Here is a 15,644-nt window from a genome sequence, read left to right as displayed (position 1 = left end):
CCATTGGGATGCTTTCCCAGGTGACATCCTTGCTCGGCTTCACCTAGGCAGTCTTTTTCTAGTTGCTCTTCTCTTTGGGTAAATAACTGTGGTTTTGTTCTTCAAGATTACTTGCATTCTACCTGTGTCACAGCTCCTGCATCATTCATCCCTGATTGCTCAATTACCCTTCTCCTACCTTCCTAAGGAATATTTATGTGCCTTGTTCGGATATGAAATGTTGACAGTATGATAATCATGGAACTGTGAACAAATAATCCAGAGTAGTGTGGGTTTATTTTAACAGAAGAACAAAAGAATCCAAATTGAGGGATCGGGTGATCCCTGAATAACAATGTCTTTTGAACACAGTTGTTTTCTAGATTCTTCCTGGCAGCACTTTCCTTTTTTTCAGATTCCGTTAATGCCCTGCCTGTTACATGTTCACGTTATCTGCAAGTCACCAGTGCTAGTGGGACAGTGCGGAGATTTCACTGGTTTCCTCTGCTTTACCAGAGGGCTTTGCCTTGCCCGAACCTTTCTGGCAGTTCCCTTGGTGAGGGACTAAGGGGCTGTGCTGTTGGCGCGTGGCTGTTTCCAGGGCTGGGACAGGGTAGGATTCTCTCCTTAGGAGCAAAGAGCAGAAGAGGACAAAGTGAAATTGTGCAAAGAAACATTGAGCTGAATATCAGGAGAAACGTTTGGAGAGAAGAGGCATCCCCAGCAGGTGCCAGGCTGTGGGATTCTCTCGCCAGGCAATGGGAGAGGACCTGCGATCAAGAAATTTTCAGCAAGATAGATAAAATCTGGACAAAAGCAGAGCACAGCAACAAGCCTTTATTGGCTCGAGGTGACAAAGGGACGTGACGTTATCTGTTGAAGCTGTTGCATCTTACGTCTGTGATTTGCTGATACTTGCCTCTATTAGATTTGCCAGATTCTTGATTAACCCTCAGTGCCTCTCAGTTGACATAATTCCAGGTTTCGTGACCTAGCCAGACCCACGCTGTCCCTTTGGTGACCTCTGGGGCTTCAGCACTTTTTCCTCTGATTTTTCAAACGGACTGAACTAAGTATTTCCAATGACACTGCAAATTTGATTAATCTTTTGCTGTACAGGGCAGTGTTGCTAAGCAACACGGCCCAACAGGCGCTGTTCTTGCCTTCCTGGCCTGCTCCACGGCCTGGCTCCCGACACCCCTCCTGCGCCCTCGGGGACTCTGTCGCTGTGTTTATTCTCCAACGCCGGATGTCAGAGCACAGCTCTGACCGCAGTGTGTGCAGCAGCGAGATTTGACCTTTCATTGCCATCTATCATTGGACACACAATGTTTTTGCAGCTATTTTTCCATTCTGTTGGTTTTCATCCCAATTCCAAGACCCTTTGTCTCAGAGGGACTTTCCTTATCGCTGCAGGATAATGTTTTAAGGCACCATCAATCACAGCGAGTTAGTGGCTCGTGCGTGGATATTGCTTGCTCTTATTTTTGATCATAAGACCTCCCTGCTTCACTGCATCTGCTGTTGCTCTAGGGGTCACAGGATGACTGGGAAGGGCCCTGAGATTGATGCAATAAAATAGGGAAAGATAAACGGAGGGACTTTTAACCCACTTGAACAAAGTTGTGCTTTCAGCCTCCTCTAAACAGAAGGGCTAATACACGTTAATCTCTGTGTGCATTTCTAGGTCCAGAGATAATAAACTGTTCTGGTTTCATTTTAAGTTCACATCCCCGTTGCGTTTTTTTTGTCATGTAACCAGAATTTGAGTTTGTCAATTGGTAAACTTGCAAGAACGTAACTTGTTACGGTTAACTCAGCAAGGGTTCCCGTAAGTCTGGGGGTGTCTTTGACTTCAGATGACGCTCTGGCTGACGTACTCCTGCATACGGTTTGCCCGAGTCGAAAATGGATCCTATGCCAGAGCAGTGTGTGGTAGCAACGTACAGCTCAGGCCAGGGGAGTCGCTAGGGGCCGTCTGCGTGTTAAGCTCGTGGACAGAGCCCTTCATCACGGCTGACAGCTGTAGAATTAGATGATAGGAAAACAACTGTTAACTTACAAGTTCAAATCAAAAGAGCCAACAACAATAAATTATATATGAGTTGTTTGAAAGGACACATATACTTACAGGCACATGCCTCTGTACGCTGAAAAAGTACAAAAGCATTTGATCCCTAAAGGTCAGTGCTACACCTGCAATTCCCTTCCTCGCCCGTGCCAGTTCCAGGAGTCCACGTGGTGGATTACTTCTGGTCTTGGACTTTCAGGAGACACGTTTGACACCTGAACTCACACTCAGCTTTCTTCCGTCTGGGTGCTCTTGTATTTTAATGCGGTCGTGTTCTACAAAGATGACAGTAGAGATGTGCACTTCGATATATTTACCAGGTAACAAGCAACATGCTGCCCGGAAAAAGGCCTTTTTTTTTTTTTAATTTTAAAAGCTAAGGCTAACATGGGTAATTGTAGAAAAGGGGAAGCTCACTTTGTCTTACATTTAAGGCTATAATAAGATCCTTAGCACTGGGAAGTCTCTACTTGCTTCACAAATACAAATATTAATTTTCCATTCAGTATACACATAGTAGCCAGTAATGCCAGTTTTATTTCTGTCTTATTTTACAGTGGGAATAGTAAGCACTGGAAGTGAGAATGTGCTATTTCATGTTTTAGTAATTCAATTCTTTCTCTTGGTGACTTGCATTTTATATCCCAGAAAATAAGATTTTATTTAAAAAAGACAAGCAACAATAAAAATCTTTAGTCCTCATGACTTTGAGGAAAATGTCAATGAGATGCCATAAAGTTTGCTTTTGTCTTTAGACAGCTTGAAGAAAATAGTATAGAAAGTAATGACAACACCAATTCATTCCACGTTTGTTAACTCTGAAGCATAATGATCACAGCTCAACATAAGCACAAGCTATTGCATGCTTGATCTTATTATTTTAGAAAAAATTTGAAGACATTACGTTGTAGTACCTCAATAGGTATAAGCTGATGTATGGGATCTATTTACCTTTGTCTGTAGGAAGAATTTAGGAAAGTATCACGAGTTCTTAGTTGCATTTTTATTCTTGTCTGGCAGATGTCTCCAGTTTCTTTATAAATCATCTGCTAATCTATCTTCATGTCACCTTGTAGGTAAAAGTAATAATTTCTTTTTATTAATGTTACTTTAGATTATGTTTGTCCTTTGGAGCCTCAGTCATAGAGTGTTTCCATGTGTTGTGATAGATGCTGTGCAAGGCTGGGACAAAAAGATGATTCCAGACTTAAAGAAATTGAATAGAAAAAAGAAGCTGAGACTCTAAAGCCCAGAATAAAGACATATCTGGTACAAAAGATTTACTCACAGTTTTATGCAGGTAAACTTATTTCTCCTGTACTAACAAAATGGACACCTGATATAGAATATTGCATCACACACTTGTGGCAGATATTTATTTATGGCAGTTTCATTATTATGAGTAGTGAACACGTTTCTGATGTCCTCTCAAGTCCCCTGTAGTCGAGATTTACTTGAACTGAAACAAAAACCTATGAAAGAGCTATAAAAAATAACCCCATCTGTTCACTAGTTTCTGTGATACGTCTTTATAGAGTTTATTCTGTGTGACCTTTGGATAAGAGCATGAAGCAGGGCTGCTCTCTGCTTTTCTAATGTTCCTGTTGGCCCAGAGGTTGCCCAGTCCTGTGGACCAACCCTTGCACGCACACACTCCTCGCTTTGCCTCCTGGGCGTTTGGCCCGCTTGTTTGCTGTGCACGGCACAGAAAATAAGGGAGCTGCCAGGGCTCTTCCAAAGAAAGCTGCTCTTGAAACATCCAGCTTGATTTATTGATATATACGTTCTTTATTTCACATTCATTGTGTTTCCATGGTGCTGACTTTTTACCTTTAAATTTTTTTTAATGAGGGTTCACTGCAAATGAACATTAATGGTGTGGGAGTCAGTTCCAGATACATGAGACTTGCATCATTACATTTAATGGAACAGGAGCCCAAGAGGCAGACTCAAGATTTTGCTGTCTTTAATCCTCTACTCAGTTTTGCAGCCTGCCCTTTTTCTCTCCACTTCCCAGCTTTCTTATCAAGGGCCCAGGGTGTGTGGAAGTACAGTTTCTTCTTCTCAAAGACTTACAGTTCTGATGGATTTGCACATATGCCATAGAAGTATTCTAGTATTCAGATTCATTCAGGGTCTAGAGTAATTGGAAATGCCAGGATTGATAGGCAGGAAAAATTAAAAAGAGAATCTGACCTTCCTGCAAAGCTGATGGCATCAGATTTCAGGGTTGGTCAAATATATAAGAAAAAACAGCCTAAATCACAGCAGATTTAATTGTCCTGTTCTGAAGTGTGCCTGTCCTGTTTTAGCTTAAGTAGCTGTGGCTGTGATTAAGCCATTCGTCAAAAGGATTTGTTCTGTTTTTTTTCTGCCTTTTTTCTCTGTGTCTTATTATAACTTCACCCAGCTCTTCAGATTAGAGCAGTTGTATACTAGACTCAGGGTTGTACTGCAGAAATAAAACAAGAAGAGCAAGGCTCTTGCGCTTGAAAAAGTTAAATCACTTAGTTGCACAGTGGGAGCTCTGTATGTCTTATCGCTAGGTTAGTTGGGCTCTGCGCTCCCTCTGCGGGCTCCGATGCCTGGCAGGCCTCCATCCAACCATGCAGGGCCGCATGGTTCTGTATGCTTGACCGCAGTGGCTGTCTCTTCTCTGGTGACCTTAAAATACCCCTTCTTGTTCAAAGGATATTTTAGTGGTTGTGCAAAGGACGGATTTATATAGTTAGTACCTCTGCTTGCATTTAAGAGGGTATTTACTTTATGTCTGTTCCCTATAAAGAAGGTAATGTTATCCTAAGTTCGCTTCATTGTATTCCAGCAAAGTTTAAAAAGTCGTTTGGGCTAAACAAGGACAGACCTATCCTGAGTGAGGGGAAGCATTATTCTTGCTCGTGCTGAACATTCAGTGTTGTGCAGGACAACTGGTATAAAGTTTCTCCTTTTGCATCCTTTGAACCTTCTGTCTGCTAGTTTATGTGATGCCTTCTTCTTCATGTTTAGGGAGAAAACATTGATCATCGAAGGAAAAAATAAGCTTTGTTTTTCCATAACATTATAATTCTTAGGACAGGCCTATGATGTGTAGTAGAATGCTACGTTACATGCACATTTTGCACTGGTTCTGAGTAAGCTAACATGTCTACACCTTGCAATGCAGCACAATATTACTTTGTGCACCAGGAGCAATACTGCTACAGCCCGTCCTGGCTAACTGGTTCCAGAGCTTCCCTAGCTGTGTGTGAACGGGCCCCTGCCCTGGGCTGGGGCCAGGCCCGGAGCGAGGAGTGTGGCACCTCGCGGTTTTCTGCTGCAGTAAATTCCAGAGAGATTCTTTTGCTCTTCAGATTTCTATGTATTGTAATTTCATACAGGACATTAACTTCTTTTGTGCTTCTCAATATTACCTTCCTAACTTAGTAGTTTACTTTTTCCTAAGATTTATTTATTTTTTAAGGGTAAATGCTGCCCATGAACAGAAAGACGCAGTCCTGCACTACAGAGCTCTCAGTATAAACTTACAAACATACAAAGAACATGTAATATAAAGAGCAACACTTTAATTACTGGAACCCCCAAGAATGCAGCAAGGCTAGAGGAGTAGGCAATGGTCATGGGGTAGGATTAGCCTCGTTCCTCTAGAGATCAGAATCAAATCTTTAAAGTCATATACGAAGAAGAAAGGGATGACGTGCCTGTGATCTCACTGGGAAAGCATGGCAGTCACACCCCGCGTTGGCTTCTCTGGCCTGCCTTGCTGAGGCCACCTCCCCTCTCTCTTTCTGAGTTACCCATCTCAAAATTAAGAAGGTAGTATTTCACAAAGTAGAGTTTCTGATCTCTGGCATGCGCTGTGGAAGTGTAATGTATTGCGATAGCATTATATAGCGTTATAATTTATCAGCATTAAAATCTCTGACATATCATTCTTCCAATGAAACTGGCAATGAAAACTGAAAGTGGCACGGTGTGATCTTCTTCTGGTGGCAATGACTATAAAAACAATGGGAAACAGAAGGGAAGTAATGTCTTATTGCAACTCTAAGTTCTAATTCCCGAATCCTACACGAATCATCTAACAATTGTCAAGATGTGAAATAAAAGATAGTGAAAGAAAGTTGTGATCGTTTGTTACAGAAAGTATATGTTTTTTCCCCCCTCAGTTCCCTGTCCAGAGTTGAAAGCTGTTACTGGATTTTAAAAAGCAGCTTGATAATATTATGATGTATTTGCCTGCTAGGCCGGCAGCGATAAAGGAAATCAAGTCTCTCGCTTCTGGGCAAAAGCTGCTCGCCATGGGGTGACTGGCCAGTTGCATGTTTTTGATGTTTGGTCTTTCCCTTCACAGAGTATTGGCTATTCTCCATAGCAGGCGATCAGTGGCCTGCTCTAGCTTTGTAAGCGTGGCGTGGCTTAGAGGAGATGGCTGGAGATTTCCTCTTAGGAGTTGGAGAAGGAGATAATGGTGGCAAAAAAATATACTGCTATAGTAAAATTTTTCATTTTATGATATTTCAGTCCCAGCTATCCATATGAAAGGAGTAAACCTATTGGCTGCATTTCACTGACTTTGTGAAGAGGTGACTCTTGCACGTTTCAGTGGGTTTGTGCTGACGTACAGGAGGTCTCCTGCCTCTTGTGCAGGAAGCACAAGCACGAAGAGTTGTTATCAAAAGCGTGAGGCTGGCAAAGGCCTGAGCACAGAGGCAAATATCAATGTTCTCCTCCGTTATCCAAAAGATAAGGGAGGAGGAGATCCCCAAGTTTGCTATTTCTGAGTCACATTGTTCCCTCTTTCTGGTATTTCCCTATACCATAAAAATGAACCTCTCTAAAAGTATTTCTCACAGACAAAACACTTCAGAAAAGGCCCTTGTTTCTTAAGCGTTCCCTCTGTGTAAGACGGCAGAGTATGTAACCTGATGGCCACATGTTCTGTGTCCTCCTATTTCAGTCATGCAGATAGCACCCAAAGAAATATTCAGTTCACATGAATGCATGTTACATACCTCATTTGTAAGGAAAGTGGTACCTAATAAATATGAAACACCTTTGGTTATCTGCATATTTCAAATTCTTGATGAACTTACAAACAGAAAAGTCACTTCCGTAACAAGAGCTGCACATATTGCCCCAGGAAATTTTGCAATCTGAGACAGACATAACGTGACCCATGAATATCCGAGGTGGGGAAGGCATATTTAAATAGAATGAACAAATGACAGGCTAGATATAAGTTACACTATGATTATCTTCCTGCAAGACGTATAAGGGGTACCAATTTATAAAAGGAAGCTGCTAAAGGGTATATGACCCATATCTGTTTCTTAAGATTGATTGGAGAAGCTACTTAGACTCACACCTGGAACGGAGAGGAATGCTCTGTGGGGATATCCGGGATGCTGACACCGTACCCAATGGAAAGATTCCTCTTCTTCTCACATTTCTTTCTTCCTGTATATCAAAATCTGTGCTTGATCCAGAGGATATCTTTACCCCCTGTGCTGGAGATAGGACAGGAAAGTGGCATATGCTAAATCTCAGGTCGTGCAGGGATTTGCCAAGTTGTTTGTATGCAGCTGATTTATTTCTTTGGTATGACAGCATAGGAAAAGAGCACTTCCGCAGGCTTCACTACGAAATCCATGTTTCTCTTTAAAATGCTTCCCCATTTTCTCTAGCTAACATGCTTGATCCATTAAGACTATTCTTACATACTGTAAATGCTGGACACTGCAATAGTATTATTCTTTTATTGCCATATTTAGCCTAGAGATTAAATGTAATGTTCCATTTATGTAGAACATTAACTCCTAACAATAAGCAAATAACACATTAGAAGCTTTGCTATTAAAACATTTAGTGCTAGCTTTGCTCTAGAGCACTATAAGAGCCGTGACTTATATTCCAGGAGGGAAGGCGAAGCAAAGCAGAGCCTGTGCTGTATGTGCAGTGCAAGACCCCGCACCGTCCATAAAGGCAGCACCCAGCATAGAGCCGTTGCTTAAGAGCTGCAGATTCCAGACAGGGTGTTTGTGTATGTGCTAGAGGCTATTTTTATATGAATTGAAAACACCTGAGTCCAATTCTGCCAGCCCTGGGTGAAATCCAGCAGGGTTGATCAGGTAATTAAGTTATTACCTGTCTCCTGGTCACTGTGATAAGTGGGTGATTTTTTGCACCTGTGCCTGTGAAATGGCCCCGGCAGCCCGAGCCAGCCGGAGCCCTGCATCCCCAGCGTTCCTCTCGTCAGGAGTTGCAATGTGCTAGTCTTGTCTTGCAGACAGTATTTTTATGTGAGCTGGTGGTTGCCAGGGTAACAGAGGCTTTGGGGAGTCTCGCGCTGATGCAGCGCCCTGGCCTCGGTGAGCGCTGCGAGCAGATGCTGCCTGCAGCCGGGGAGCCGCGCTGCCTGCAGCCGCGCACAGGGAGCTGGAGAGAACAGTTTGCCTCGCTGCACTTGGGTGCAAGAGAGCAGGTCCAGGGCTCACTCTGTCTTTCTCCTTCTTTTTGGTATAATTTAGTATTCTTGTCTCACCCCACAGGGGTTCCTCAGCCGTCGGCTTAAAGGCTCCATCAAAAGGACAAAGAGCCAACCGAAGCTTGATAGGAACAGCAGCTTCCGGCACATCTTACCTGGCTTCAGGAGTGTGGACAATGAAAGGTAAGGGGACGTCTCGCAGAGGGCGGGGAGGATGGTGTGTTTGAGAGAGAGGATGAAGATACTGATTTTTCCCAGGGCTTGCTAATATCTTGCTTACCTTATTCTATGGTAGAAGTAGACTTGCTTAATTGTGGTGGAGGTGCTTTTAATTTGTTGGTGAGTGTACGGTGCAAACCCTCCCTTTTCAGGCTAAATAACATGCATGGAGAAGCCTGTCTATTCTATTTTTTTTCCCACAATAAATTCTAAGTTGATGCACCAGCATATAAATAGCACGTAGATGCAGCAGCCAAAGCTGACTGATGTGAGAGAGGGAGGGAGGGAGAGGGACGCTCACACACTGAACTACACTGAACACTGCTGGGTTACACGCTGTATGAACAATAACATAGAACAATAACAACCATAATCCGCCCAAATCCCTTCCTTCCCCCCCCCCCTTTCCTTCCCTACACATCTTCCATAGCCACTGACTCCTGTCATTATACCGAGATGGATTCTCGGCATGTGGCCGAAGCTGCTTTTTCTGGCTGAGCCATGACAGGATCTTTCAGCCCAGAGGGGATGTGTTGCAGGGAACGTGCAGATGGATCAGAGGAAGCATTTGACTTGGGATGGTCGGTATTGGAGCAGATTGCAAGCAAAATGAAGGGGAAATGAGACTTTGTTTTAATTCTTCAGCCTAAGCTGAAATTAAGTTTGAAAATTAAGTAGTGCTTTATTGGATTTGAATGTATTTATGTATATGTAGATTTATGTGAATGTGTGCATGAGACAGACGCACATTTCTAGGTAAGCTTATGTATAAATTCACCTGCAGATCAAGGTCAGAGTTGGCTAAGACAGACACCGTTAGTAACCACAGAAACGAACTAACTGTTTGCTTGCAAAAGGGGAATCCGTCAACCTTACGTGACTCTCTTCAGGGAATGACATGGAAGTGCCAAGAAAAGTCTATCTGAAAAACAGCAAAGACTAGAATCCAAAGAAGGACTTACACTGATGTAAACATTTTCTAGCAGTGGTAGCTTAAAACATCAGGACAGTACTTTAATCCATTGACTACACACTTCACTTTAAAACCTAGTGATAACTTTCATTTCTATTTAGCTATACTTCTTGATTCGTTGGATGGGCTGTTAATTTTTGAAGCCCAGAAATGACAATTGCCAGTCTGTATTTTTCCTTACCTGACCTATTACAGCCTCCTAGGCTCTTTTCTTCTGGATTCTGCAAGTGAAAGGATTGTGCTGGTCAGTGCAGAGCAATAGCGTAGAGGTTACTATATGGGAAGATGGAGCTGATTTGATTCCTGTGCTGCAGTTTTCACAAATGTAGGCACTGTCAAAGTAGGGCACTGTGCTCCATGTGGGAGACGAGCAAGTATAGCTAGACATCAGGGAATCCGCCTAGGGTGTTGCTCCCTCATCGGAGTGAGAACTGGCATATTAGACAATGTTTTCTCTCCATCTCGCTGAGTGTTGTTTCTTTCTGTGAACTGGCAGTATAGGACACGGAAATGAACTTTTTGGCCAGCCCTGCGTCCAAAGTCATTTTTCTAAGTTAAGCCTTGTAATTTCCCTGTCCTCCCAGGGCAAGAGTTCTGGAGCTTGCTGGGCGTCAGTATCCTTTCATTTAGAGCCAGACTTACCCCAACTGTCTTTTAAGAGATTCGATGAATGGCTGTAGTACGTTTTCAGCGTAGAGCTTAACAGGTAAGTTAGAGGAGGAGTAGCGTTTAGCAGCCTTGAGTAAAACGCAAGGATTTGATTATGTGAGTATTTAGAAACTGAAAATGAAAGGCTTCCGTTAGGCAGTGGTCACTCATAAACTTCATCTATGATACACAGATATGCCCTGGTCTGTAGGAGACCATCTGACCCTAGGTAGCTTTTGACTACAAGCTTTTAGGCCCCTAGCTGTCAGAACGTTGTCAGATCTATAATGCAAGCAATCCTTCTGCAGAAGATGTTGGCCTTAGATACTGTTGCCCTCACAGAGGTTAAAGAAAGCAACAGCTGGGCCTCTTGGTCACACACCAAGGTTGGGTTATGACAGAAAACTTATCCTCTTGAACATTCCCATGTCTACTAAAAAGAGCAGTGTGCTGTGTTTGGTGTAGGAAGGGACTTGAGCCTTTTAGACCACTCTCATTCACTTTCTACTCTGCTGCCTTGTCTTACTTGAAATCCAAGAACTGCTTCAAAGAAGCATCTTGTATCAGAATACTTGGTTCTTAAATATTTGATTCTTGACTCCATCTTGTATTTGGGCTGATTCTCTGCAAACCGTTCCTTTTCTGGTGTAAGTAACCACTAACAGTTTACTGTTCTGGAGCTGTGTAGGTTTTTTGCAGGAGATGCCATAGCAAAAATGAATAGTGCAATAAATGCAATTAAAACACATGAGGCTGAAATACTGGGCTATAATAGATTATAAATGATTCAGTTACTTGACTTCTGTGTATCTAAATTGGTGCTGTGTTATACCTCTTAATTTCTTCATTTTTCCTTTTCTTGCATGTCCTATTTATCCTGCTATGTACAGCAATTTTGTATATAAAAATATATAAATTTGTGAAATGCATGCGTGTATGTACAGACAGCTACCTAGCTGGACATGGCATGTATGTAGAGCAGAGAGACTATGAACAAACAGATCTATGCTTTTTATGCTGTGTTTGATTGATGCATGCATTTAAATACATTATGTAAATTTAAAATGGCAAATGATTACCTCCTGCAATAGTGGGAAATTTGTACAATGTGAGTTTTATAACAAAGCAAAACAAGGAGCCATCATTAAACATTGAAAATGTCACAGAATGTCTCACTGGCAGCCGTTCAGAATTGCCTTGTTAATTTTATGTCAGTAGAGTCTGGTTTTCCTACCTTGCGTTGGCACGGAGAGAAGGGCCGGGTTTCCAGCAGAGTCTCGCAGAGCTGCTGTCACAAAGCTTGGTCGTTGCATCTTAAAGAGGAGTTGACGCTTGTGAAACGTGTGGGGTTTTTCTTCGTTGGGTTGACGTGCCATCTACCAGGGTCCCATTGCCGTTGCCAGGCAGTTCTTTGCAGTTCTACCATGGCTGTGCACGTGTGTTTAGAGTAACTGTGAAAACTTGGGGAATTCTCTTTTACTAAAAAATCTTGGCCAACCATTTTTTCTCTATAAAGAGTGTCTGAGGAAGTGTTCAAAGTGCTGTGTTAGAAAAGTATACTGGTTCCAGTCAAGCAGAGCGCATGTTTGTAGAAAAAACATGATTGTTTCTCACGTTGTTGGATTTTATGTTGCTTGAGAAGAGACCTTTTGTTTGGAAAAGGTGAGTTAAGGGGTTTGCACTAACTTCAGTAAATTGCTGTGTGATTCACTTTGGGATAGCAGGCCAAATTTTGCCATCCTTCTGCATACTGAATTTCTGTAGGAGCCATGTTAGAGTAATAAAGTACAATTATTGACTGTGAATAAGAGAAGCAGAATCGGACCAAGTATAACTACTATTCAATATGGGCAGTGCATTAATCTGGTAAAATCAGTTCCTATAAATGCAAGACTTAAAGGAGGACTGTGGAATGAGCTCTCCTTTTAATTTGTTGGCTACTCAAATTGCTTGTTAGAGCTAAAAAGAGGTTTCCTTGTAGTGGCCTTTTGCTAACAATGTTTCCTGCTTCTTGATTTATTATAGCAGCCGACAAAATTTTTATCATGGGGTGCTGCATGTTCATCTTTGTAGCGGCCTCTCTGGAATCGGCCACAAATCAAGCGTTTGGCAGATGTACTTTTCTTAATTCAAACCATATTTCTTGAATGAAATAGGTGATGGAGAAAGTTTCTAGGTTGTGCTTGGGACACACAGATAAAGTTATTCTGTAGCAGTTTTAATTATTGTTGTTGGGGCATTTCTGATTGTTCACTTTTAGTGGCCTTTTGGGTTGCTGTTTTCACTTTGTTATAGTGATCTTTTAAAAATATTTTCTGAAAGAGTAAGTTTCTAGGGGATTTAGACAGTCGGATTATATGAGTTTTGTTCTGGTTTAAACCTAAATAACAAACTTGATCTCGTCTCCTCTGAACCCGGCGAAGCTCGCTTTGAGGCTGCGCTGGAACCGAGGGGCCGGAACGCGGCATCCTCTGCATGGGAGGATGCTCAGACTTCCATGGTGGAGTGAAATACGTTTACTCTGCGTAACTCTTTATTCTGATGTAATCCCCAAATCGATCATTCCTGAGGACACTTTCTCTCAGTGAGCCTAGAATTCATTTAGAGCTAAGGGACACTCAGTTACTAACACTTGCGATTATTTTGCAAGATTTTTTTTGCATAATTCCAGAAGATGACATTCCATTTATGCTTTTTCTTGGCACTACAAAAGTCTGAGCATATGGCTGATTGTTAAATGAGCCTCAGCCTTGGAAGGGATACAGCCGTGAATTAACAGCACCAAAGACTTGCGCTAGTCTTACCCCTTCTCTAAACTACTTCCCCCCCCTCCCCCATTAAAATTTTTTACTTATAACTCACAGAGGGAAGAGAAGGTGCACAACCCATGGACTGCCATGCATTTAATTCCTTCTCTAGTGTTAAACCAGTCTGGTCCGTGGGTTTTCAAACATTCATGAAGTTTATTTTGATACAGTAGAGAGCACCAATAACTTAAGATGTCTGTACTCTTACAGTAAACTCGGTTTGTGAGTTCTTTTTAGATCTAACTCTTGTTTGTTTATTCTCAACAAACCAGATCTGCCAAATATTTTTAGTCATGATGAAATTGGTTAAATTTGATGAGAATATGGTGACTGCTGCACTAGCAAGTATGAAAAAGTAGCTTTATTTCCTTTAGAAAGAGGAATGACTCGTACTGCAGAAGTGGGACCCTGGCAGACCCCAGAACGCACGAGTGGCTTCCGGATCTGTGTTAACAAGCGCTCCAGAGCTCTCTCTTCTGGCACTGGCCAATGCCATTTAAGTGGGTCGAGTTACAGTAGTAGGTGCACAGGGGAGGGTGAAACCGAGAGCGTGTTAAACACTGCACAGGGGCCTCTGGTGTTCGTGATAATGGAATTACTTTGAGGAAGCACTGCTGAGGTTGTGTATGGAAACCATTCAGCACTGTCAACAATAATAACTAAAGGACAAAGTATAACATCTTGCAAAGTAAGGAACAGAAGCATCCAGCAGGTGATAGTGTCTGTTTTATCCTGCAGTAGGTAGTGTCTGTTCTCCCTCTGCCCCCCAGTCAGGGAACAGTTGTAGGTAGCTTAAAGATTCGAGGACAGTCTCAGGACTGGCCTCGTAGGGTACCTGCACTTATATCAAGGCAACCTTGTCTAGCAATATGCAAAGCAGCCTTTTCACGGGATTTCTTTGCAAAATATTTCTTGAACCAGAGAGTTAATTACTGATCTCTAATTAATGGCTGTTAGGAGGCTAGAGTGAAATAACAGAGAACTGCTTTGAAGGAGTGAGGCAGGAAGAAATTATTGGTTCTCCCCAGAAAGCGTTACGTTGCTCATCTTCTTCATGGTAGTAGGAAGTTGAGAAATTAGGTACTCAAATATTTTTAAAAGGATAATACTCTTAAGGACAAGAGGGGGTTTTGGAGTTTTCTTTTAGGAGGCACTGAAACAAAATAATCTTTCCTATGGAAGAAACAGGAATACTCAGCTTTGTGCAGTAATATGTAGTTCCCTTATACAGGCGCTTTGAGTTTCCATCATGTTAACAGTGGCACTTATTCCCGTTTGGAATCAGTTTGATGCTGCAGTTAATGACTGATGACGGGCAGTTAGTGCTTGAGCGAGTTTTGCACGAGGTGTGGAAATAGCAGTTTCATCTCGCGCGAGCAGCAGCAGCCCCGGCAGTTAAGCAGAGCTTCTGGAAAGCTCAAGCACTTCCCCGATCAGCGTTCTTTGCATTACATGTTTTGATGAAAGGAAGAAGCTAAAGGCTCCGAGTGAACGTGGAGGGCTGCAGGTCTGTCTCATTGCCACCACACATACAGCAGTACGTGTTGTAAGCCCCTGCTCAGCAATACGATGCTCCTCCTGGCTAAAGCCATTTAATAACCCCAAGAGGGGGGAGACGGACTGGAAACAATGTGGTGCTTCGCAGTTTCTCCCCAGCCAGTAGTGAGGTCTCGGCTATTTCTCTGGTTAAATTTTTGTTACATACATATATGTTCAGGCTTGTGCGTATGCATATAAATCTGATTTGCGTCTGGGGCTACCCAAGGTAAGCGTATTTGACATTTTCAAGGAAATACGTAAGTGCTTCACTTATACTACATATTCAAAGCAACTTCCTAATTTAACAGGGAAGTCATGTCTAAAGTATTTCAGTAAAAGATGATATTAATTCCTGGAAGTTTTTCTAGCAATTGTAAAATGTCAGGGGAAGGGATAAGAATTTGGAATTACTTTAATAGTCTTCTCTTTCAAGTTTCTCTGCTTCCCGCTTTCCTAACAGTCCAAACAAAACAGCGCAGTGCCCCATAGGGATGCAGCTATCACTCTGACTCGACTTGGAGGCACGTAGCAAAACTGGAAAATCCTTCCTACTTAGGCATATGCAGGGCTATTGTGGTAATTGGCTTCATGCATCTTACAATTAGCTTGCAAAAATATGGTTTGCGTTCCTGACCTCCTCTCTGTGAGTGAGGCCATTGTTTGACTGTCCCGCTTAATTACAAAATAGTGTTGTGTGGGGATACAGATGACATGGTTGTATCGTTGGCTCTAATTTGACGAGACATCATAATGGAGAGTTTTCGTACTGAGGGCACTGAATTACTGTAGCATGAAGGCACATTTCTCTAAACCTACTATATAAGGAGAAGTTAATTTTATGCTCTATCTTTTTGACATTTGTAATCAAAGCATTGTATCGCAGCTGCAGATGGTTAGCATTTGAAGAATGTTTGGTAAATGCAT

At 42.3% G+C, this 15,644-nt stretch overlaps 1 protein-coding gene across 1 annotated transcript in view; it reads left to right on the top strand.

Moving 5' to 3' along the window:
- The window catches only part of DAB2IP (DAB2 interacting protein), a 232,340-nt gene that overhangs the window by 87,754 nt on the left and 128,942 nt on the right, over positions 1-15,644 (top strand). Inside the window, exon 3 of the mRNA XM_067309020.1 lies at positions 8,599-8,717. Coding sequence (XP_067165121.1) covers positions 8,599-8,717 — 119 coding nt within the window. The remainder of the gene's footprint in view (positions 1-8,598; positions 8,718-15,644) is intronic.

The sequence above is a fragment of the Apteryx mantelli genome, chromosome 21 (genome assembly GCF_036417845.1).
Source record: "Apteryx mantelli isolate bAptMan1 chromosome 21, bAptMan1.hap1, whole genome shotgun sequence".
Lineage (NCBI taxonomy): Eukaryota > Metazoa > Chordata > Aves > Apterygiformes > Apterygidae > Apteryx > Apteryx mantelli.
This window is presented reverse-complemented; position numbering and strand designations above follow the sequence as displayed.